General features: G+C 44.3%; 1 protein-coding gene across 1 annotated transcript in view; it reads left to right on the top strand.

The window, feature by feature from the left end:
* cntn4 (contactin 4) overlaps positions 1-26,471 on the top strand; it is a 129,908-nt gene that overhangs the window by 84,369 nt on the left and 19,068 nt on the right. Inside the window, exons 9-12 of the mRNA XM_070902855.1 lie at positions 4,044-4,183; positions 7,992-8,121; positions 8,937-9,087; positions 25,753-25,880. Coding sequence (XP_070758956.1) covers positions 4,044-4,183; positions 7,992-8,121; positions 8,937-9,087; positions 25,753-25,880 — 549 coding nt within the window. The remainder of the gene's footprint in view (positions 1-4,043; positions 4,184-7,991; positions 8,122-8,936; positions 9,088-25,752; positions 25,881-26,471) is intronic.

The following is a 26,471-nucleotide window of genomic DNA, read 5'->3' as shown; positions in this document are numbered from 1 at the left end:
TCTTAGTTACATGGCAGACTCCATGTACAAAGATAACGTATTACATACTGCTTTCATATGCTTTTGTTTCCTTCTTTATGTTCTGTATGACATAGAATCCTGTATAATTAGACACATTGGTCTCAAGGTGTCCAGCTGAATTCCCTTTAACCTCTTTATTTTCTTTGCCCATACTATATATAGTAGTTGTAAAGTATGTGCTTGCTGTCCGCTCTGATTAATAGTACCTATCTATGGTTCATTTATATTTGATTTTAAAATCAAAAGTACACAGCAAAAAATAACAGGGTTTGGCCATTGTAACATTAAAATGTAATTTAGTTCTGGAAACATTTTGGTTCTCAGTTCCATGTTACATACTAACTAAGTATATTTACATGTATGTTTCATGTTTTCTCGGTTGGTTGTATTCATTTCCGCAAACAACATGTACCATGCATATTAGTACATAGTATATATTGTACACAGTTAGTATGCGGTATGGAGCTGGGACACAGTATCTGAAGCCTGAACTGACCTTGTTCTTTCAGCTGAACTTGAATTAGCGGCGCATGAGATCAATCTTTTTTGTGACTTATCAACAATCGGCTAACTTGGGGAGAAAGGGAGGAACTTTTAAGAAAGTTTTGATATTCTGGATCCTATTTGTCTATCCTGCGCCTCGCAAGTTTAAAACCTAGCCTAGCATGGTAACTCTCCATAATCATGATTGACATGGCCATGAATAAATGGAGAAAACAATTCCATTACCTTTTGTATTTTCATAACATTTCCACCCTCTTGCTCTTGCCAGGCAGCTTACTCTCTCTTTGAACAGCCTATGGATTTCGCTCCCACCTCGACCGCTCTCTGTTTTCTTCCTTCTGATTTTCCTTGTGCTGTGTCAGCTGTCAAAAAACATAACTCATTTGGGACATTAAACAATGTGCCATTATTTACAACGGCGCTGGAAGCTCCTAGCCTCGTTCGCTGTCGCAGCCGTGATCCGCCAAGGCTTGATTTGTCCTCTTGAGCTGTGGCTCCCCCCCACCCCCCCCCCCCCCCCCCCCCCCCCACCCCCCCCACCCCCCTGCTGTCTGCAGCCAGGTGATAGAAATCAGTAATCTTATTTTGAACTCCCTTTGAATTAAGCCTTTGAGACATTCGTCAGCATGTGTAAGCCAATGGGGGGATCGATAAGGGTATCTCTTGCACATCCAAGCAAGCTACAGTGGAAAGCGAGCTGGGCTTTGTGTTCGACAGGAAGGGATATGAAGGTGTTACTTTATGGTGGCACTGTGGTCATTCTTAAAACATTCACACTCTTTCAGTGTCGATTGTTAGTGTACCAGGATGTCTTAAACCCCACTAACACAGTGGGCCTAGTGTGTTTTGAGTTTCTCTTGGCTGCTTCTGGATATGAAGGAGCTGTATTCGAAATGGACAAAGGTGTTTTTAAAACGTGGGGCCACTGAGGCTTTAGAATCCCATCTTTCAAATAAAAATCCAAATTGGATTCATTGTATCTCAATGCAAAAGAAGTTCTCTTTACTTTGGGTGCATTTCGTCCACCGTCTCTGTGTATTGGAAGCAGCTTTTAACTACTACTCAATCCAAAGACAAGAGGCGTTGTTAAATTTCCGTCACTGGAAGAAAAGTTTGGAGAAGAGATGGGCGCTTGTTCTCGGAGGGAAAGTCAATGCAAAGCTGTGACAGGTTCGTTTCCCTCGTTGCACCTCACATTTGAGTTTCTGCAGACCGACCGCTGCATTATCTCACAGTGATTTTCACTGATAAGGCAAATCCCCATCATTCCTTTCGGCTTTGGCCGCTTGACATTTGTTCTGATTGTGCGCGCTCGGGGGCCGGTGCAGGCAGAGATGGGCCTGCCTGCTCTCATTTGGTGAGCGCTGACTGAGAGTCGATACGTTCGCAGCGGGTGAGGGATAGAGTGAGGGACCCTGACAGCAAGGGGGGAAAAAACAACAATAACAACAACAACAACAACAACAATGCAGTGCTGAAAGGTGCAGTGGGTGGGGCTCCTCAGCCAGGCTCTAATGGGGGATCACAGATGCGTGATTGGACGTGTTGCTAAATGACCACCATCTAGTGGGCTATTTTCTAAACACACATAAAGGCACAAAGTGTATCAATGTGAATAAATGGATTCATTGTGACGTTTTTTCAAGGTAAAGCAACAACAGTTAAGAGGCTAGCATAGATGTGGCGTCACATAGTTTGAGAATAAATGTCTCTTCTCTGGAGCAGGATGAATAACATTGTAAACCCTTTTTACTGTTTGCATGGGTGGCAACAGCACAGCCTCCACACGAGTTAAATGGTAATGGCCTCAGCCATCTCTGTGCCGCAGCCTCGGCAGCCAAAGGGATGTTAGAGGCCTTTAGTACGACCCGTGGTTCACAAATACAAATATTTCTTTGATACTGGACGGATTTTGATGTCGAATCTGTGCAGAAATCCAACATGAAATACACAAGACAGCAGAAACCCCCCCTTTTTGGTCTCTTTTTATCTTTGGCTCTGTCTTCCTGAATACCCACGTACACACCATCGACCACATGCTGCAGTTGTACAGACATAGTGTGCGGATACGTTTGCGGCCATTGAATTTCTCGCTGTGTTGTCCTGCTTTACTCGCCGGCAAAATACTGTATAGCAGAAGCCAATTAGAGCAGGATTTGTACTGTTGCTGAAAAGCCTCCACAAAGGTCCGTCCTTGAGAGTGGCATTAGGTGAGGTCTGCCGAACAGAAAAGCGCCATCAGCCATTACTCTTGTCCTGCCACCGGCCTTGTGTGATATAGGGTGATTTCAGCTTGACCTACACTTCATCCAGAATGTACAGAGCATTACGCAGCGAGAGCTTTACAGATCTAGTTTTATGTCGTTCTTTTTTTTTGGGGGGGGGGGGGGCTTAATCATTAACTAGCCTTGAGTTAGTTGCATAGCACAGCAGGAATCAATTCTCCTCCTGTATAATTATACCATCATTTACTCCGATTGTATTGAATGGAGGGTTTTTATGGCACCGGTAGCCACCCTAATGTATATGGATCTGGTTTTCATCACTTTTGTTCTACGAGAAGCACACTGGGAGAATTAAAAGAAGAAACCTTAAAAGGAGAACTTCAGCGATAACTCACCTTAAACTAAAAGCAATAAATGTGTGATGCAAAGTTCCCCGTCATCAAAGATTCAACACATAGGCTGAAAGCTGCTTTCACTCCTGGTTGATTTAACACGCGGACGAGCACAAGAAACTCACCAGATCTTGAGTTGATATTCTGTAGTTTAAGTTATGATCATTTGATTAGCACAGAAAATCAGTCAAAATCATCAGTTACACATGAATATACATGTAATTGTTCATATCAGCAAATACTGATTGTGCCTTGAGTCTTTACTCATTTGTTTCTCTTCAAAATGCTCTGTGTATTGCTGCATGAATGCATTAACCCTTTACTCGTGCTTACATCCTTTGGCAGAGACGTTCATGATAAATTTAAGACATCGACATTGAAAGAGTGTGAATGTTTTAAGAACGACCACAGTGCCACCACAAATAATTATAACGATAAACAGAATGTCCCTGCATCAAGAGCGCTGCCCTTCTCTGCATTGTCTTTGACTGGTTCAATTCTTTCTGGGCGGATATTGAGAATATTGCAAAATGCGCATTTTCTCTTTAGTCTGCTGCGTACGGCCCCAAAAAGCCTCCCGAAGTAAGTGCAGCCTGTATGAAGCCTGACAGGCGAAACCCCGGGTTTAAGTGCACAAAGGTCTCGCTACTTCTTATAAAGCCTAACTGCTGTGAGAACGTGGTAATACTTAAAGGTACCTGTACAGACGGCAACTGAAATAGTACAACAGTTGGCATTTCGACTTCTTTTCTTGTTACAGTTTTCTGGTGATTGTTCGTCATCATCAGGCTAAAAAAAAAGAAAAATTGTGCCAGCTCCTCTCTTCTTTCATCCGGGTATTATTTCGTCTGTGCGAGAGCCCACGACTTCAGCTCACGCTCGCATGTTTCCGTGTTTCCAGCTCCTCCTCATCTCATTGAGAAACCCCAAGATGTCCAGAAGCTCATCGATGACTCGTTGGTGTGGGAGTGCAAAGCCACGGGGAAGCCGAAGCCTTCTTACAGGTGGATGAAAAATGGAGAGAACCTGGAGTCCACTGAGGTGAGATCTGCCAAGTGCTTGCACGTCTTTAGGGTTGAAGATAAAGTTTGTGCTTCAAGAGGTTTAAGATGTGTCTTCAAGATGTTTTTCATATTCTGTGCAGCTTAATGAAGAGTGTGAGGAACCATGTACTGTATTTTCAAAGCTTTATTGTGCTGCTTGTTCGAGCTTTACTGACTAATTACCGTGCATTCTCGTCTTCTTCATTACAGCACAGTGCCTCGTGTGCAGCAATACATTATGTTACTCACTTCCGCAAAGCAGCGTTTAGTTCAGAGGAATTAGACTGTGCCTACTGTGCTGAACTGTAAACAGGCCAAGTATTTCATGCTCGTCTGGGAAGCACAGTGATGTAAGAGCTGCTCTAATCTTCTGTTAAATCTCTCCTCGCCAAGTGCAGTTATTAATCCTGTGCCACCAAAGACGAAAAAAGTACGTTTCTCTATATAAACCCCGTACATCCTACTTCCACCTAGCTCCCTGCCCCCGTGAAGCCCCCATTATGGGTACAATGATGAGAGATGAGCCTGTCGTGGCTCCAGCCAGCCCACTTGTACATCTAACTTAAACTGAGCTCCGTTGTTGGCATTTGCACAAATATGATTCAATATTCCGTCGTCGTATTGGATTATTATAACGGATCGTTTAGCCAGGTTGTTTGGAAAAGATTGATTGGACACTCAGGTGCAAGCTGCGCCTGATAAATAAAACGGGCATTATGTTAATTAGCTTTATTATGCAAAAAAGGGGGCGACGTACACACAAATGCACCGGAGGATATCGATCAGCACTTGAACGTTATGCATGTTGTTGGAATGAACCCAGTCTGTCCTCATATCACTAGAGGTGACACGCTGCACAGCCAAGCCTCTTACTCATAGAATAAACTGGCTCGCTAGCAGGGAAGAATAATCAACAATCTGTTTAGCCACTGGCTAACATTTTCATCAGAACCTATTATAGGTAATACTCTTGTGTTTGTTTGTTAGAAAACAGTCCATCTGTTTTTATGTGTGGGGGGGGGGGGGGGGGGAATCACATTTTTGTTTCTTAAAAATAGTGAATATTTGGGGCTTTCTGACGAGCAATTCCTAGTGCATCTTCATATTCATTTTTTCTTTTGATATTGTGACCTTACTCCCGCTCCTTTCTCATTTCATTCTGAATACACTGAAATGAAAACATCTGGATTCCAAGCAATGAATGTATGATTAAAGGTTACAGTGGCTGCGTTGATTTTTGTGCAGCACACTTTTCCCCCTCCAAACAGAAGACATAATAAATGGATATATTCAGAATGCATGGGTGGATGGATTAATCAGCCAAGGTGTTACATTGTTTGAAATGCCACCATTAACCACAGTGGCTTAATGAGTGGAAGAGGGAAAGGTCAATGGTGTAAGGAGCAGTGGGGAGAAGATGCACCATTTGTTGTTATTTATTACAGTGAATCAATTGAGACCTTTCTGATTGTATAGTTCACTGGAACCTATTTCTGCTGACAGTTTTCTAACTTTGAGCAACAGAAATGGAGCGATCAATACATATAAAATAACAAAACGGATGTTACGGATCACATATGTTGCTGGGGACACTGACTATAGAGTGCAGTAGATTTCAGTAGAGTATATGCACGTTCAGTTATTCAGTGTCGGTCATTTGAAATGTTTAAGAACATCAGCTATTTCTAGTGTTTCAGTCTAATAATAGCACCTCTCAAACTCCAGTTGTTGGGCTCTTTGTTGGACAGCTGCTGTTTCAGACGCAGCCCTTACACATCAGGAGACTCCAGCGCTCCACCTTATGTCGAAACAGGGCCGGTTTATCGGAACGCACCTTTTTCTTGCGGCGGTTTTCATCTTAAGGACCTCACTCTCTGCTGCTTTATTGACAATGGCTGCAGGATTAAGTGGCTGCGCAATTAAAGGGAAACTCCGCCGTGAAACAGGATTTAGCCCGTTCACAGCAGAGTGGGACCAACATTAGTGTACTTGAACTGAGGTCATTTCTATCAGGACTCCAATGTCAAAGCCTTTGAATTTCAGGAACGGGTGATATAACTACATCCTGATTAGAAGTAGGAGGATGTTTTCTTCCCTGGTCATTCGAGCTCAAGTGGCCCAAACAGGCTGAGCTCGTAGTTTTTGTTCTTGCTACTGCAAAGCCACTGTTGAGCTTAGTTCATGCCTACTCGTAGTTGCTTCGTACTCGTGCATGTAGAGTAGACTAATCAGGTGTCTGTGGGTAGAATTAGCAGATTTCTTGTCACAGTTCTACCCCGGTGAGCGCTACTAATTTCTTGTTGTGAAACCCTACAGTAAAAATGTGGATTTCGTTGTCTACGAGATCAAACGTGTCAGATCGAAATCTATTTCACATGACGCATTTGTTAGCTTTTTGTTTTCTTTTGCATCATCTTTTCTTTTGCATCAATCATTCTTTTTTTTTTTTTTTACCTTTTCCTTACATTATTTCATGGCATACATACATGCTTATTACATTATATCCACTGTGGTGCATTGGAACTGGTATGATAATATGAAATGTAGCTTGTTTTCAATTTTTACAGCTGTAGAATTTGCAGGAGCGTAGCTATAGACAGCAATCAAACCCCAGAAGCTCACTTTCTAAACAGTAAAAGCCATTCCGTCTTGCCATCCATTCTTTCACATGTATTTGCGGTTTTATATCAAACGAATCAGCCCAGTGTTGTTGGCAAATGACATTGCCAATCATTTTCCTTCAGCATAAGGCGTGCAGATGGTCCCCCCAGGTCCCCGCATGAAAAACTGCTGATTTGAGAGGAACGTCATGCTTAATTAATAGCAGCCATAAACGGGAGCGCTCTCCTTGCACAGACTGATATGCGCCACCGTTTGCCTCCCTCGCCGGCAGGGATGTTCGCCCCTTGCACATCCAGAGCCGCGGAGCGTTATGGAAATTCAGGCACAACCCGCTCAAACACAGGATTAGTTTGTGATCTTTCAGCGAGGACAGTCTCTCTTTTCATGTGACAGCACCTTAATCCCCTGCGACTGGAGTTCAGGCCGCTCAGACACCCCTATGGTGATGGGCTCTAATGACATTATGGGTGAGCCCGAGGAAAACACAGGACATGCAGGGCACCAGGAGGCAGAACCTGACATGGCTGCATAGAGATGTATGAAAACTGCTCATGGATTTAATGCTGCAGTGAAGGAGCTGAGTGAGAACCCTGAGTTCAGAGAGATAAACGTATATATATATTTATATATCAAGGATTAAATGTCCAACTGATACACTGATCCAACTGAGATTTGACTTCATCAGGCCCAGCCGTCCTTAAGTAGGTCTTAATTTGATGGCTCAGTGGCGGGCAAGATTCCTCCGGCAGGAATGCAAAAAAAAAAGGAATTGTCCAAAACAGATGAAGAGGAGGTAAAGCTTGACCCTGTACACAGCACTTAAGTATGTACGTGGCATACCTGTCAGAAAAGCAATTTTCACAAAGCATTATACATCAGATGTTACGATATTCCTTATCCCCCTCCTCCCGCTGAAGGGGAAACAGGCCCTGTGGTGCAGTCAGAGATATAAATAGTGCATGGTTTTATTTCACTCTCATAAACATGCAGATTGATTAGGGTCATTTTCTGCTAGCCTGCCTCCCTCCACCCAAGCCTTTCCCTCCATTAGTGATGAAAACCTAGATTTATTGCCACGTCTGTCACTTCCAGACTATAATTCACTGGCCCACTGGCTGGCTCTTTTTATGTAGATGAGGACTGGGAATAAGGCCTATTAAAGGTGCGCGTCTCTTTGTCCACAGGAGCGCATACAGGTTGCCAACGGGGCGTTGTCAATCAGTCGCCTGACCCTGTCCGACACCGGGATGTACCAGTGTGTGGCTGGGAATAAGTACGGCGAGTTCTACTCCAATGCAGAGCTCCGCATTATAGGTAAGTCATTGGCTTGGTGTGTGTGTCTGTGTGTGTGTGTGTGTGTGTGTGTGTGTGTGTGTGTGTGTCTGTGCGCAGATACAGTATGTGCGTTGGCATGGACACGTGTGCGCAGGCATGCATTATTGGTTCTCAAGTTTTCTTCTTCCTCTGCCCATCGCCGCCGGATGACCCCCGGCCTCTCTCTTATTGGCCGCTAATTGGAAAGCATTAATTATAAGACGAATGCATCTGGCTGACAGTGATGTATGCCAGAGCCGCTCTGTTCACCGGCGTCGCCCATCTGCCCCGACAAGCCTGTCACTCCCCACTCCGGCCTGTCAGCGGCTCTCATTCAGTATTCATCCTCCCGAACACGTCGTGTTGCTGATCGGAATCAGGCTCAACAGCCGGGTGTGCTGGTGAAGCTCAAGGTGGAGATTCCAAAAAAAGAATGTCAGGGCCAGTATTGGACTGTTGCACACCTTTTTGAAAAGGGCACATATTTCTAAAGTGGTTTCTAGCCAGGGAAAGTTATTATGAGGGAATGTCCACCAGGTATTAACTAATCCACATTGATCTCTTCAACGCCGCAACATCAACTGTTACCATTTAGCTTTCTGGTTTCTGATTATTCAGAGTGTAAAGAACGTAATCTAGGGTCTTGGAATCATCCATGGCAACACTGCAATGTATTTATGACCTCATTTTACAAAATGGTGAAGAAACGATCAGAGACGAATTTAATATCCGATAAATAATCAGAGATAATTCGGAGGGAAAGAAGATGTGAGGCTTTTACAAACGCACGCTTTGATATGCTGCTCTTGTTTCAGCTGTTGCCCCAGATTTCTCTCACAACCAACTGAGGAGCCAGACGCTGGTGAAGGTGGGAGGAGATGTGCTCGTCGAGTGCAAGCCCAAGATGTCTCCCTGGGGTGTGGTCTCCTGGCGGAAGGGCAGCGAACCCCTCCGAGAGAGTAACAGGTACCTCCACATGTACACATTTTGTTCCGCTTTAACCCCACTGTGGGGACGGCGGGGGCCTCTCCTCGCGCGTCTTCTCATTACTTTCAGTAATACGGACCGCTGGAGGCCGCGCTCATGTGTATTAATACAGACACGTCTTATGCTAAACAACACTCACTACTTCCAGATGTAACATCTTGATCACACTTGTAGCATTCACTTCAAGCCATCTCCGATGTGATGTTGCCCCCAGCTGGTTGCAATATTGGACGAGAGTCACATGTGATATAAAAAAAAAAAGTCAACAGTTGGTGCGTCACATCTTCACTGCCTCCTTGAATCCAGTCGTTCCTTCACCGGTAGAGCTTGCAAGCATTAAAACATACATTCACAACTTCACAGTAGTTGTGAAATCCTGTCTCACAGTATTATAAACTGTGCAGCGAACTGTTCTGTGTTTGCCTCGGCCTTCAAACTTCTATTACTATTACTCAAACTGGCCTTCCCGGTTCATATTTCACTGTCGTTGCCGCGCCGAAGCAACACGCACCGACCAAAGCAGCCGCTCTTCCTTGTTTTTAACGCAGGGCTGTCTTCGATCTGACTCTGCTGCCAAGTTAGTTGTGCACAAGGGGTCATTGCCTTGTCGCTCCATCGAAATTGTCCCGTGGAGTTGGGTGCCTTGGTGGTCCAGGGCTTTACAATGCTGTCCATGTAACAGCGGCACCCCCCGGGTTCGAGTTCGGCTGGGGACCCTTTTCCCGTTTCCTGTCACCTCTCTGCTGTCCCCTGTCAAAAAATAAACGGGGGAAAAAAAAAAATGCCATTGTAACATTGTATTACATTATTACAATAATTCATAACATAGCAGAATATTTCATTTAGAGAACTAAGAATTTTTAGAAAGTCAAAAGTACTGAATCAAGGTACACCAGAAGACTGCAGCTGCGGTGGCATATTTTATCGCTCCATGTCCACGGAGAGAGCTTCATGCAGTCCTCAGATGTGGAGGGAGCACTCACGGAACAGCTAAGAGAAAAAAGCAGCATGCAGCCCTAACTGAGTAATGGTTAATGGGCTTTGCCGTGTTTTATCTCCAGCTCCTTAGTGGCGGCCAAACAGACCGGCTGCTGAGTAAATTCAAAGTGCTAATCAAGTACTTTTCACCTCAGCAGGGATGATAAAGGCTCCCCGAAATCAAATTATTCATCTTCTGACTTGTTTCCAAGTTTCTGAGGAACAGAGGGCGATCTCAGCGTCCTGCCGCGTTTGACCCCGGAGATGTGATGCGTGCAACATTTGATCACTTTTTCTTTTTCTTTTTTTCTTTTTTTTTTTGGCCTTTCGTGTTTGTGTGTGCCTGTCTGGATGAAGTGTAAAGTCTGGCCCAGTAGCCTCACCACAGACAGGGGTCATCCATTGGGTGTCACCACTCTAGCATGACTCGGCTCCGACAGCCGGGCTGTATGCACAGTGTCTTGCCAGGCTTTTGCATATATACAAAGCAGTGTTGTTGCTTGTCAAACAAAGTGGCGGGCGAATTTGCATAGTGGTTTCGCTGCTGGTGCCCTTCACTCGCCCTGTGCCACTTCCATCACGCGTTTCAACCTCTCGGCACCTGGACCATTTAGATCCTGTTGTTTTCGAATCCAGGGTTCAGATTGATTTCGCGTTTGTCTTGGGTGTGACATGAATTGACGTCCTCTTGGGGTGATAAATGAAAAAGTCCCAACGTTAAAAAGACGCTTTGTGATGTGTTTGTTTTTCTTGAGATTCTATCACTGCATGTACCTGCCCTTCAGTGCTCTCACTTATCCCCAACTACAAATCACATAGTGATTAGATAATGAATGATTCAAGATTTCAATCATTAAAGTGTGATTAATGAATCGGTCTTGTATAATTCAAACAAGGGAATTCTTTTCGTTACAGTTGCAACTGCTAGATGGGTGTGCTGCAGCCGTTCAGTTTAGCTCTTTGGTGCACTAAGAGAAATATGATAATAGGCAATTAGTCGACGGGGCACTGTCTTTATTCTGGTAGTTTTTAAAAGTCTGTTTGATGTTGAGAAATATGTTTTAATGCTTTCACTCGCGCTAAATAAATGATATTTGGCTCAGACCACCTGCGCTGCTGCTCCAAAGCGAAGGAGACGGAAGCGCAGATTTGAAATTAAAATTCAACAGTCCCAGCTGTATTACATTAAGAGGAAATGTTTTGCCATGATGACGGACTGCGTTGCCAGCTAGGAAGTGGAGTAACTGTTTACAGAGCTCGAAAACACATGCCAGAGCCTTTTAAACGTGATGATTACAGCTCCCCCTTACTCTCTTTCCTATTATCTCGCTTTTCTCTCATCTGTGACACACACACACACACACACACACACACACACACACACACACACACACGCCCCCCTGTGTTGTGTGCCACGCAATAGAAAGTGTTCGGGCATCTGCCGCGGTAATGATGAGAGCAGTTGTCTTTTAAACGGCCGCCCAGTCGCCGTCCTGTCTGCAGGTCGACTATCAGAATTCAGTCTCCTCCCGCTGGTTGTTTTGGAAATCACAAGGCTTTAGTGAAAGCAGGCCACTGATGCAAATGAGTGAACTGCAAATGATGGAACAAACGACATCCCGGTTTCACACATCAGCTGTCTGATAAGCACGGGTGCTATTAATGCTTGTTGATTGGAGTCAAGTTTTGTTTTTTTTCCTGTACGGATAAAAGCTGTACAGGATGTTTGTATGTTTGTATGCATGTACAGCCTGTGTGTGCGTGCGTGTCCGAGCACGTCTGTTTGGTTCTGCACCTGTACGGAACGGTGCAAAATCATAAGAGGTAGCTGTGAACCCCTTTTGTTGAAGATTAATTGCCTTAATTGCGTTAGCACTCCACCGTGGCTTCAGCGGAAAGGGAACTAGTGTCACCAGCTGGGTAATCCATCTTCATAGCAGCAGCAGCCCCCTTTTTTTTTTCTGCAGTGGAGGGAGGGTGGGGGTGTCTTATCTACCCCAGACAACCCTGCAGGGACAAGGTTTAGATGACATCAGCTGGAACAAAGCAGCTGAGAGCGCAGAGCAGAGCAGGTCTTGCTGATGAGTGTGTAAGTGGGCCGTGTCAGCCATGGAGAGCAGCCGGAGAAACGCGGCGTCTCAATATGTCACTGGCAGGAGGAAGTCAAGTTTGTTAGGCCGCTCACGACCTGGCACGCTCAGTCGGCGGCCCTCCCGTTGTCGCTCCCCCCCTGCGTTCAACACCAGCTTTAAAGTATTTCTCTCTATCGGCTTTGGCAGTCATGCAAATATTTGCGCCGGATCTTTCAATCGTTTGAAGAGGATGATACGTAATTGTTTGGCTCCTAAGCATTCACGCCAACAGTCAGAGCCTCAGCATGCCCCCAGGTATCCATGGCAATTCCTAAGCACAGTCCAAAAGGTCATATATCTAAAATTGGTTTGAGGTAGGCCAAATGCTTTATGCTAAAAATGTATTTTTCTTTTTTCTAGGTTATGCAATATACCTCGCAGAGACTGGGGAATAAATATGAAGCCTGCTGGATGCTAGATTTCCTGGGGAAGCAGAACGTGGTCCTTAGTGTGTATTATAATTGCTGAGAGGAGATGGTACTCCAAGAACAAAATGCACCTGGCAAACTGCTGCCCAGTCAAAATGCCTGTCGGGCTCTCATCGTGTCCATATGTGCACAACACAGACGACACACAACATATCAAAATTTGTTTTATGTATCAATTTATTCATTTAAAATTCCAAATACTTCAACTCATTGAAAATAACTGCCAAATAGTAGTTTTAATGGACATGTATTAAAGGATACCAGATTCAATAATAAATCATTAGCAGTCTGGACAGAGCCAAGTAATGATGATAGCAATCAATTCAGGAGTCCAGGATTCCACAAATGATATTATCTTTTAGGCTTAGAATTAAAACCGTTCCGGTATGCTGCCGGTCTGTGAGACGGTCGGCTCTGATGATCTCTGTAACTTGAATGGGAACAGATATGTGATCGCTCTATAGAGCCTGAAATGGTGCCGACGGTTGTTTTAAGGTCCTGTAATGGTTTGAGCAGCCCCGCTATTTATTCCACAGACATGAGTTGTGGGTCTGTATTGGGCGATTCATAAAGAAAATTGAGAGTACCAGAAACTTGTATTCAGCGCGGTTACATACCCATTGAAACTGTGAACTGTGTAAGATGGTGCACCAGTGTTAGTTGTGGCAGTCATTGTGCACTTGAACAAGTACAGGAAGCCTGTTGCCAAGGTAACATCTGTTCAAAGTTTTATCAGCTCTTTTTTCTTTTTCTTTTTCTTTTTTTTTACTCCAGATTAGTGGTTTGCGAGGTGTACAGTCCCATGGCACACAGAACACACAGAAAGAAACATAAAGGAAGGTTGCTGCCGGAAAGAGGGGGAAGCTAGAATGTCTCCCCAAAAATCAGCAATTCACATATCATGGCTTGTCTTGGTAAAGCTGTCAAAACCTTTCCTGGATTCTGAGTGCAAATGAATTCAAAGTCTTTGCTCTGCCATGCATAAAATGTTGGGGGGTTTTTTGTTGTTTTTTTTTAAGTTAATTCCAAACTATGGAAATTCATTTTTCCATTTCCATTGTTTTCCAAAATGTAACTCAACTTTCCTTCTGTGTGGTAATGGTGTATAATTCTCATTTTATTATTTGAAAAAAGATAGCGGTTAGGTCTTGATGCATTCACTGAAACCTTATGTAAGAATAAAATGCACATTGCTGCCAAGAAATCTCTCAGCAACCGTGGTCTTAGTGGCCTGCTTGGCCAGCGATCAAGAATAGTCCTTACTGGTCGGTTTGGTTGCGACATGATAAGACAGAAACGCTAATCTTGTTGGAAAACGCTCCCTCATCAGTGGTTTAAAGCATCTAAAGCAACACTGTCTCGTTCTGTAAATGTGTTCATGGTGGGTCAGTACAAACAGGCTGCGTCTTCATCACACACTGCGAGTCAATCACTGCTTATTCAGAGCATCAGTTGGGACAGCCATGGGCTACAGAAAAACACCACAATTAGCAGGCTTAAGGCTACACATGTTTACACCACTGTCTTCTGACCAGAGTGGTTAGGTCTTCCACAAAAATATGCAGAGTTTTGTGGTCACGCAGGCGAGAGAGTGCAATGTGTGTCGGATAAGTTTGAAAAATGAAAGTCAACGTCGAGACTAGGCATTTTTGCGACTTTCCCAACAAGCCCACACAGCGTTGGTTGTGTACCATTAGGTTACTTGCATAAGACGTAAGTTCTGTGAGTTTCCGTTTTACTCAGTGAATGTGGAAGCTAGGCTAGGCTAACTTGCTTGGTCGCTGATTCAAATCACCACATAGAGTAACGTGGGGAGTATTTAAATCAGAAAGCAGTGGCTAACAACGTCGGCTATATATTTTTTCGGATAGAACAGATGTGATATCCCCGGGAACTATCAGTGATCTCTTATCTGTCAGGACAACGTGGACAATGTCTTTTATAGTTCCTAGTGTTTTGAAAATCAAATTACATAAAACACTATGAAGTGGCCACATCCCCTGCAGCTTGACACACTAATGGGCGAGTTCTTTAAAAGTCTGCACAATTTACTTTGAGGAATCCAACGCCATTGGGAAATTGTCCCAAATGGCTTCCTCCCATACGTCTTTTTTTTTGTCAGTTGTCACGAATTGAGCTCAGATGTACACTCGGGAGACCTCTTTAATTCTGCTTTTTACTTCTGCCAAACTATTGGCATAGATGCCGAAGAGTGAGCGTGCCGCATGAATCAGTGGGCATGAGAAATTACTTTCGCAGGATGTTCTCTTGACTCATTCCGTGCCCGCAGCGGCTTTGACATAATCTGCAAGGTGTGTTTATAGCTTTAAGTGGTGTCTGTTAATGTCTGAGCTGTAGGCACGAACTTGAGACTACACGTTTTTTTTGAGCGGCTCACTGAGTTAAAGTGAGGAGACACAGGAGAGAATCTGTGTGCGGCCTGGATGTTGATTAGTCCATTAGTCTGTAGAGGGAGCAACACTTGCTGTAGCTGGATTGGCCAGATCCTAGCTGTAGTCGTGACCCACTGGTACACTGTCCCTCTTGCATATTCCATATCCCTCTCGCATTGGCAGAGCAAATAAGCATGGCTGTCACGTAAATGAAAGAGATGTCTCGCAGAGTGATCTCCATTTATAGGCCCATCTGCTCTGCCAGACGCACTCCAGAAAGAATCAGCGTCAGGAGAACACCAACGCTGCGGAAGAGGCATAGCAGCGAGCTGTGGCGTCCATTTACTTATCACATATCCTCTTATCTTTCCATGACGCCTTTGTTCTGTTTCAAGGAGATTTTATTAAGAGCCTCATCAAATGTCTCAGGGCTTGATTTTATGAAGACTTGGAATTAATAATAAATTAATAAACGCCGTATGGAAACAGGTGCAATAAAGGTGGTGATTAAATGATCTGTGTGAACGGACTCGGCCCGGCACTGCTATTTCAGTCTCCTCAGTCTCCGGCTGCATGCTGTTATACTTATTAAAAACGTTGTTTATCATGTTTTGAATGTCACTTCACATTTTTTTCTCATCAGATCTTTAATTTGCTCATTTGCCTCTAATTGAACATCTGCTTGTGAAGTGGAGTTCTGACGCTCTGCGGAGGTTAGCAGTGTGAGTGAGCGCTGCCAGGCCTGCATACTGAAAGCTTATGTGCCCAGAAGGACTTATTTCATTACTTTGCCTTGAGGAAAGGTTTACTACCTGACAAGGCTGCCGCGGACAGCTGACTGGGGCTTTTCATTTTGTCTTTGCCCACACCTCTCCACCCTGGCTGTAGCCTGGGATAAAAAAAACTAAAAAGCCACGTTGAAGGAGTGCGGTCCCCCCTCGCCTGAGAACGGGAGCAAACCGAGGATTAGCGCTTTGCTGATCCTGGCAGCTGCAGACAACACCCAGTACTGTTCAGAGGTGCCTGCTAACGCACGCACACACACACACACACACACACACACACACACACACGCATCCGCATAGCAGATTAAATGTTTTATTTATCCAAACATGTCTCAGAGTTGGAGCTGCTCAGGAGGCAGAAATAATCTCAGTGGTTGGTTTGAACCTCAGTGGGTAGAGACTCTTTTGGAGGGAAGCTTGATTAGTAATCAAAATAATAATAGAGCATGTTAATGTTAACACAGACCATATTAATTATTATTTTCTAATAGTTCATGACCATGGCATTCATAATGTTGGAAGGTCAGCAGGGCGGCTCACCTGGAAAGCTATAGGCAAGTATGACTAACTTGAACATGAAGGGCAGCTACTGCAGGCTAAGTAGCCCTCCCAGATGACTTAATATGGTGTAATTATATTTAGTTACAGTAAGTAGCAAGACTGCGAGCCTTCATAATACTAGCTTTTCTCCTGCCTTGTTTTGGGTTTTTTTTCGAGCTGTGTCCAACCCTTGGTGGCCCAAGTCACTTGACTGTAGCTGAATATGAATCACCGGTATGATATATTTATGGCTCTAAGCCGGGGTGACTGCGCCAGGTGATTATAGGCACCTGCCTGTTATAGAGACATATTTTCTTGTTGGTTGTGCAAGAGGAGATTGCCAGTTCCTTCACTCAGACATTCGCATGAACCCTAATCACAGAAATGAGGTTTTCAGGCCACGCAGTTGCCGAATCATGCTTATTCCATATATAGATATATGTATGTATATATATGGTAGATTAATGTTTGTTTAGACCGTTTTTATTCTAAGTTCAAGAGGATTTAATTAAGAGGTACGTAATGAGTCACAGCATCATCTAAGCACTCATAGTGGGCTTATGGGTCCAACTCGTGCCTGATCGGGCTCAGCTGACCCAAACCCGTTCCATGAACAGCGATTGTCCAATCATGGCTTAGCATCTAGGCAACGACAGGCCTGTCAAGCATTGGATTTCTCTGAAGCAGTGTGCACGGGGCTGCAGTGAGAGCAATACTCCATGCTGACTTTTTGCCCGGGACCTGTTAGCTTTAGCGTCGGCCCGTCAGACACATTAAAAAGTCACCCAGGGACGGCGTTTTCAACCAAGCCATGGAGCTAACATGGCTCAATTACCTAGCTACAGCTAATAAAATCTGCTAGCAAAAGAATTTTGAACGGTAAATCGCGCTGAAAGAGCTGAAAGCCTGACTATTGATTATTGATTATTAGTGGTAATAATTTTGTAGCAAAACCCTGAGTTTACAGAATGTTGGCGAGGCTGCAGATGTGCTCTTAGAATACAATGACACTTTTTTACAAATGGTCTAAAAGTGTGAATGTGCATTGGACTATATAATGTGTGACTATACCTCCATTCAGTCTCCACATGCACAGTTAGGAGAAGAGAGAAATAGAAAGCAGGGAGGACAGACGGAGCAGACAGAGCTTTGTGTAATCATAGCTAAATTGAGTCTCAACAATTTAACATGCCTCTGAAGCCTCTTTGGCTTCTGGTCAAGGTGATCTATGTTGAAGGACACTCAATTTACCTCCCAGCCGTCATGTTTGTACCTCTCACATCCAACTGCATCACTCACAGAGTATATCCTTTAAATCACTAAGGCTTCAGATCATGTGGCGCCATAAATAATCAATCATCTGTCCGTCCAACGGTGCATTATTAGCAGTTTCTCCTTTTTCTGGAGAAGGCGAAGAATCCGTTGCTGACTGACTAAACTCAAATAAATCTCAAACCAGAGATAAAGTGAATTCTGAGATGTTTGCCGAGATTAGGTCAGGACCCTCTTTACCCGTCTGCATCCCCATGTACTGCTCGCCGGGATTATTTTTATCTGGAAGACTGTGGCTGACACCATTTTTCAAAGTGAGAATCCGCCAGCACAGCATGAGTAATCCATCTTGGTTCCTCCGACAATTTCCCGTGGAACATGTGTGTGCTCTTTATTCCTGAAGGGATACCTCAGCACACGAGGAGAGATGAATATCTCTGGAAGGAGAGCAGACCAGGAGAGCAATTTGTGATTAAAGGAATCCTCTGGAAGTACATACACAAGCCCCTCCGCGGCCCGGGCCGATAAACTCCCTCCTCTCGCAATGCAATTACCGACACAATCACATCATGCTCCACAGGCGGGAATTAAGACGTTTTCAATCAGCCTGCTTCATTAAGACACCTTCCTATAAAAAAGATACACACTTTTACACAACATTTATTCTGAGGAGGTTCATTTGCACTGAGGTCCTTAGACAGTAGACTGCATGTGTGTGTGTGTGTGTGTGTAAGAGAGAGTTAGTGAGAAAAATATTTTATGGTTGTTTTTTCATTATAGGCACTGATAAGTTAACAATATTTTCATGTCTGGGGACAATATGTAATCCTGAGCACTCTTTCCCTTTATTGTTGAAATGAGGCCAGACACCACATAAGGTGTGTTGTACATTTAATTTCATTTATCTCAGCGTTATGAAAAAGGCTTAACTTTTCTTGTTTTGTTTAGGAAATAAATGGAGCGACCAATTCCTGGAATGGAACATCTAATATCCAAATGGCCAAACAGACTGTACCTAGTTAGTATTGCAATTCAGTGGACGAGTGTGCAACTCCCGCTGTATCTATCGATAAAAGCAATACGAAAGGAGGAAGAAAAAAAGAATTCATCCTAGCTGTTGAGGCTACGGGGAAGAATTTGCCATTTCCCTGCTCACATTATGGTAATGCACGCTGGCGGTAGTGTGCATTTCACAGAGTAAGAGATTAATACTTTGCGTCGCAGCCCAGCACCCCTGTCCTCCTGGCGCTTTTTATAAAGCAACAATATTGCCAAAGAAGCTTTAATGCTAGCCGGTGCCCTGGAGACAAGTGTCAATACACAGTGAACGAAAAGGAAAGTCATTTCAAGTATTGCCTGCAACTTACTCCGCTGTTAATGTAGCCGAATAGAAAAAAAACCCCGCACAGAACCCTCCTTCCAGTTGCAGAGCTTTGCCTTTGTTGAGGGATTATTTTGTGTCAGTCATTTTTAATAATTTGCTGTCTTAAAGCAAGAGCTCCCTGCAACAAGAGCACTCGTTATGTTGTTGCTGAGCTTTGATTGACTCCTCCAAGAGATCCCTGTCAGATGGGCATTTTCTACCCAATTGATGGTAATTGTCTGTAATGTACAGCATTCTCGTGCAGCCCAAAGACTGGTAAGGTAAGCTGTAATCAAGCTTCCTAATAACCTCTAACTCTGAAGGAGTCATTTGGGCTGTTTGTTTTTTTTCTTTTTGGCTACCAGACCTTTTTTTTTTTTATGTTATCAGGCTGAGCGCTGACTCACTGGAATGTTTAAAGCACAACTCCAAGCCTTTATTTTACTCGTTCTCTATTTCTCCAGCCTACCGACTGCCATGCTGCTCGCCAACGTGCACAGTTCACAGTTTAGATTCAACGCTCTGGTTTCCCACTCCGCGCTAAGACACCAGCAGTCAGACGAAAGGGAAAATGATCTGGTCATGCGGCGTCTCATGCAGTTTTACGGTCCTGCAGTGGTTTATTTAGTGCCAGTTTTGGACCTCTTTGTTAATTGCCTGCAGCTTCCTGTCTGCACAAAAAATAAACAGTGATAGTTATCAGGTCAAGGCTAAATCTGAAATGAAGTAGTGTCGTGACACGCTTTTGATATTTTTGGGGTCATGTTTGTTTCAGTGGCCCTCTTCCTGGAGAGACGCGAAGGTGAGCAGGTAAAGGAGCACAGCAGGCAGGTTTGCAGTGGAGCAAAAGTACTACTTTTGGTAATAAAGATGTGCTCTTTCCAGACAAAATGAATGTGTAGCCAGCAAAATCACACATTTTGTGTCAGTTGCATGCTCGGTGATGTGTAGGAACTGCACACAGGTTCGTGTTACTGCTGACACATCCTCGGTGAGAGGCTGCTTGCCATCTTCACCACGGAAGATTCATGTGTTAGCTTGCTAACATTTGTTAATTAGCACCAAACAGCTATGAGCTATGTCTAGCGCTAGGTGAAAGGTTAAGGGATCACTAAAATTATTACTATTAATAATATTGATATTTCATGGAAAAACAGTTGTCGAGACATTTCGCTCAAAACTACAACTGTCTGCCTCTTGGTGGTCCGAGAGAAATATTCGTAAAGACATTTCAATCTGGACAAAAGTGGTGGACTAGAGCCTAAAATTGTCATTCAAGCAGCAGCATTATCTTCAGTATAGTTAGCTCGACATATCTATTGTTTTTTGGGGGTTTGGTTTGGTTGACTCTTGTGTTGGCTTTTAAATTTAGCTGGGCACAGCTTTGCATCTCAAATCGCCTCTGCATTAATCATCTCCGATCACAGAGCCATGTGGTAATGCTCTGATCATTTGGTGCAGCTAATGATCCGTGTGACAAGGTGAGAGTCATTGGTACAGGTCTGAGTACAGCAAAAAAAAATCAATATCAATTACACCTATATCGGAGAATTGTCTAAAGTAAATGCCCAGGTGTCCCTGTTTCGCCAGCGGGAGCCAATCGCTTTCTTGACTGAAAGAACAACAACAACAACAACAACACAATCCAAGGGCACACCTTCTTTGTGGTCTCTAATTGACAGTTAACCTTGATGTTGACAACTTCACAAGGAAAGAGAACGCACACTCGGTTAGTCATGACGCTGCACAAATGCCGACATCGGAGAAGTTGTGCCGCAGTTGCCTCGCGCTCGCCAGGTTTTAGCATCCTGGGTCTACGCTGCACAGCTGGGCTTGATTTATGCCACTGACAAGGCCGTTTCTCTCCAGCACAGCACACTGTGGGGAACCTGAGGGGAGACAGCCTTTCAATTTATCTCCGACAGCCCCTCCCCCTCCGTACACTTCAGGGTTTTTAAAGCAGTCAAGAGCATAGATCAGCACCTGAAGTTAGGTCCCACCCCTTGTCCCTGGCTCAGAGGATATGGTGACCTCGCCTCTTTCTCCGCACAAGCACCACGCTGCAGCCTCTTGCCTCCGAGCACTGTTAGCCGCGCCGGCGTTCTTGATACAATTATGATTAGAAAAAAAATCACCTGCAGGGAGGTCGATGGTGGTCATTGTGGGTCGGAAATAGTAACACAGACACGCCTCACCTTATCTGCGAGCTTACCGTGGTGGGCAAACACAATATCAAACACATCCCCCGCAGTACTTTTTCCACACTGACTTTTTCCATTTAGCTGGCTGCTATTTGGAAGTGAGCGGCTGCCGCGGTGGTGAGCTGAGCAAGCTGGGCGCGCACTGAGGCGGTAATCTTTGTGTATAGAAGGCCTTAGCTGAGACTAATTATTTGGCGAAATCACCGTAAGCCTGCGATGATCTCTCTTCCTGTGGTCTCACGGCTGAGCAATTCCACCGATAGAATCTTAACCCCTATTTTCACAAGCCTGTATTATTTACCCTGTTAATTAAGTAGAGGCGCATACAGGCCTCCACCTCCGCAGCCGTGCTACCAATCAGCCATGGCATCTCAGAGTCACTAAGTATTCATGAGCGGGCCCTGTTTGAAACTCTCAAATCAGAATCTAATCTGTGATTAGGCGCATTGTTTGTATGTTGAATTTCTGCGAGTGCGCTCCTGTACTTCGATGGCGTTGGCGGGTTTGTGTAGTGGAGAGCGAGCGAACGCGATTCCACCATTTGAGCACGGGGCTCCTGCTGCTGCCATTAGAAAGCCGCTCCACATTCCGGGCCCGCACTTCGTTCAAAGCCGCTTGCTCTCAACGCACAATTTTTTATTTTTTTTTTTTTGTTTTATGTCTTTTTTTTATTTATTTTTTTTTTTTTGTGACTCATTATTTGGATTGTGACAATCTCCTCTCACACAATGTAGAATTTATCAAATAGATCAAAGACAAAATATGTCTGAATGAAACATCAAAACGAGGCTTTCAAGTGCCTTTCTGATTGTGGGGAAGCTTACAAAAAGGCAACGTCTGCATCTGTTAACAGCGTCTCAAAGAGAATGTAAGGAAAATAAGAATGAAAAAAAAAAAGAAAAAGCAGGCTCTTTCCTGCGATTTCCACTTCACAGTGCCCGTGATGGCTGCTCTGTGACTGATGTTATTTGTCGCTTTCATCTTGTCACAGAGCGGGGAAGATCAACATTGTTCAGGCCCTGTCCTCTGAGGCTTGATCTCATCCAAAATACACACCTGTGGTTTTTTTTTTTTTTAGGATAACACGAGTGCATTTGGCCGTCCTCGCATCCTTGTTCAAAAATAATCGCCCCCCCCCCCTCTCTCCTTTTAGAAGGGAGAATTATTGCTGTGTCCATTAAACCTGCGTGAGGCGGGGATGAAAGGAGTGGTGCTCGAGTTCATCTCATCTGTGAATTATTGATACCTGCCCCTCCGCTGGCTTCTCTCGGGATGGAGGTGGGAAGTGTCTCCTCACATAATGGGCATATCGCGGCAGACATGTTGTCTGGGCCACGGCAGACAAGAGGGAAGGCAGGAGCAAAACTGAGACGTGTTAATAGTACGCCTCCCATCTCTTATTCACCACTGCTGCGCCTGGAGTTGACTTCTTCTGTGTTTGACCTCATCTGCCTCATCTTCCGCCAGCCTCAGACTAAAACTTAACACACTCTTCTCTGCTCCTCTTTCTGTAATGTCTGTGAAAGTAAAGTGCTCCTCCAGCCGTCATATAAAGCTTCAAAGACGATGTGGATGAATGGCTAAGAACGGTTTTGGCTCCGCAGGAGGGCTGCTGAGGATTTAACTCCCCGTAAGAGCCATTGTGCTCGCAGGCGCCACCACTTGTTCGCTTTTCCGCAGAGCCTCCTCTTACACGCTGCACAAGTCACGTGGTAGTGTTTTTTTTTTTGGTTTGTTTTGTCCCCGAGGATAAGTGGGATTGTGGATACACAGAGCACAGACGCAGGTATTTAGTTATGTTGAGGTATTGCTGTGAGCCTTGCGCTGGTTAACATGAATTGGGTCGGAGTTTGTTCAAGTTAAAACGATATGTTTCCCCCTTTGTTTGCACTCTCACTTGCTACAAAAAAAAAGGCCACTAGTTAATTGATGGTAGATGCATATGTGGTGAAACCTCACTGTAATGCAGAACTGCTACCTTTCGGTTCACCATTTCCTTTCGATAACATGAGTCATCAGACAAGCCGTATACACAAAGCGCCAGCAATGCCAGGTAATTAATGTACAGGCCTAGCAGTTGTTTTAATTGTGCTTACTCTGCTCAGGGTTATGGTCAGTTGTAGGACTGCGGTGCCATTTAATGGGCAATTTTCTTCAAATTTATCGGCCTCCAGGTTTGATGTCATTAACTGTGCACCATCCCACACAGCGATATGCCCCTCATGTAACTGATCGCCATTGTTGGCAACTTTGCATTCAGCACTTTTCCTCTCAGCCTGATATAAACCAAGAAGTCTCCACTCAGCAGCACCATGCGGTTTTAGATGTAGATTCTCTTACGCTAAGCGTCTCTGCACTTTCTTATCACATCCACCACTAGTAAAAAAAAAAAAAAGACCCCAATGTAGACAGTGAAGCGAGGGGTAGAACACTGTGTCACACTGTTATCAACCCCGCATTTCAAGTACACCCACTGAAACGCATCACTGGTGCAAACAAGAGAACCCCCTGCTCACGTAACGACGGTGAGAGCTGATGAACTGTCTCCTGCGTCATGTGTCATTTACACTTCCACCATGGCGGTTAAAACTCCTCTCTGTTCCAGCTCCGACTGCATCATCAATTATCTTCAACTGTCAAATAGTTGCTTTTGAGTCAATCAAGCAGTTGAGCAACACTTTTAAGCTGATTTGAAGGGAGTGACATCAGTCGGGGCAGCCAGTGTGCTGATGCACCGGGTCTGCTTCTCGTCGGCCCCCGTCGCACCGCTGATTAATGCAGCCGTGCAGCAAGTATTTTAATACAGCCGGGACAGATGGTTTTAATTGGCGCTTTACAGTTAGAGCAGTGAATATAGAGGGTGAACTGAAAGGGTGTAAATCTTACAATTACTTTTTCTTTCCAGTAAAGTGACACAGTAACAGAAACAGTAAACAATTTGACGCTGGTTTAAAAAAAGGCTTTTCTGAAACCTTCAAGCGGCTGTCATCAATAGTTTTGTATTAATGACGGATGCCATGACTACTCGCTTGAAATGACAACCCCTGCAGAGAATCATCACACAGTTCTGCAGTTCTGTGGAGCTTCATGGCGCCTCGCAGCTCGATGTTTTTGTTTTCAGCCCTGAAACTTTACTTTTGTGTTCATGCAGCCGTTTTCAGCCCCTCGGGCAGCTGTTTTCAGCTCTTTTACTGTACACTGCCTGCCCAGCGCTAAACAGCAGACGGTTAGTAACTAGCTGGTGGACATTTAGCAGCTAAATGCCCACATATGTTTCTCAGGATGTGTAATGTGTAAATAGGCAATTGTAAAGCAATTCATGCTTTACAGTAAGAGCAGTGAGATGGTACAAAGGATCAACAACCTGTCAAGTGAAGTGGTGTAAATCTGACTATCGCTTTCTATTGGCATCACTTAACACTCTGATTTGGGAAATCTGTTGTTTAATCTGACACTGTTAACAAAAGGCTTTCTTAAAAACCTATAAAGCTTATGTACATTTAAACTCTGACACAAAAAGGCTCTATGTTCACTCGTGTAACCAGTGGGTTACTGGGCATGGTGTTGGTAAGATAGGAAACTTACCATGACACCGGGATCTCTCTATGGTGGACCTCCATTTATTCTGACAAACCAGTAGAGAAACAGAACCTCACTGTCAATTCTGCCCGGTCCCGCTCCTACACGAATAAAATAAGTATACAAATATACAGAAGTTAGCTTTAAGCTGCTGTTGTGTACTTGACCCCTTTTAGCGTTACATGTGACCCACTGATAATATGACAATATCGACTGGTGCAGCTCTAAGTCTTCAGGTGTCTTCCTGCGTGCGTGTGTGTGTGTGTGTGTGTGTGTGGAATAACGCACACGTGTCTGCGAATGTGAATCAAGAACCGCCATTAAACGACATCTCCTCTCCCACTGCTGTGAACACCTCAGCGGGCCTGAATCTCCAAAAGCCTCGCTGGCGTCTTAGCAGTGGATGAGTCTGTTCGCTGCGACACCTTTGACTCTGTTCGTAGGTGAACAGAGCAATTTGCCGGCCACACATCATTTCACCTCCCCTCACAATCAGGCTGACGCCATTCCATATTTACAGTTTGCAGATTCAGCAGAGCATTTCAGATAATTAAAATTCAGCGTGCTTTGATGAGTCGGCCCACCTTTGATTTCCCACAGTACCTGGCTTTCAAGGGCACAATTTCCATTTTTGCTTGTTATTTGGAAAATGTCGGGTTTTCTTACGGCCTTTTGACCTTTATTGAGGCACTTTTGGCCATTGTATAAAGGGCACGAAGGCACTGTTGTCCTAGATATTTTGAAGTCATGTGCTGAATTAATCACCCCTGAAAATACAATCCTATTTCTCATCATTGTCAACTGTAAAGAAGCAGCCACTTAATTAGAGACAGTGAGAAATGTTCTCTGCTGTGTGTCAACCCCATGCCATACATTAGAATATTACAGTGTGTGCATAGCAGCCTTTTCTCCTAATAGTACAAGCTGATGCTGCGGCAATAATATAAATTATTTGCTTTTTTTTATTCTACAGGGTCTCCATTCTGAGCAACGGTAACCTTCGGATTTGGAATGCAACCAAATCTGATGCAGGTCTCTACACCTGCGTGGCAAGAAACCAGTTTGGCGTGGCAAGCAGCACAGGAAGCATCACAGTTAAAGGTATTTCCTGTTCTCCCTTTACATTTCATCACTGTCTCCTTTTGCAGTTCAGCCAGCAGGGACCCTGACCAATAAAGCGCTAGACATCTTTTGCAAATGTATGTTTTCCACTCTTGCAGCACGCAGAGCTGCTTGATATTTCATTCTGCTCCTTGAAAGACGAACCTGAAGTATTCGATTTCGTAAATAAAACATGGCCAACGTAGAGAAGGAGGACACTGATTTGTGAGACCTCCAACCAGCTTGTTCTCCCTGTCTTTTGATAAGTCATGAGGAGCAGGGCTTTTTCCTCTGTGCTGTCATCACCAGACAGACACACCTCGGCTGCCATGTCTGTTTGCAGAGGTGTTGAAAACATTCAGCTCACTGCCTCAGTGCCTCCAGTACTGTCAGAGGATATGCTGTGTGAAAAAGGCCAAGTGTTGGCAGATCATCTGGGCTGGGGATTGCATTTCTACTTATGCAATTTATTATAATTCACAACAGATCAAAATACATTTTTACCATTTTGGACACACTCGGATTGACTCAGCACATAGATGGGCCCACCCACAGCCAAGGACACAGGCTTGTTTTGATCATTACTAATAA

This window comes from Enoplosus armatus, chromosome 3 (assembly GCF_043641665.1).
Source record: "Enoplosus armatus isolate fEnoArm2 chromosome 3, fEnoArm2.hap1, whole genome shotgun sequence".
NCBI lineage: Eukaryota > Metazoa > Chordata > Actinopteri > Centrarchiformes > Enoplosidae > Enoplosus > Enoplosus armatus.
Note: the sequence above shows the minus strand (reverse complement) of the source record. Positions and strands in the feature narration are given on the sequence as shown.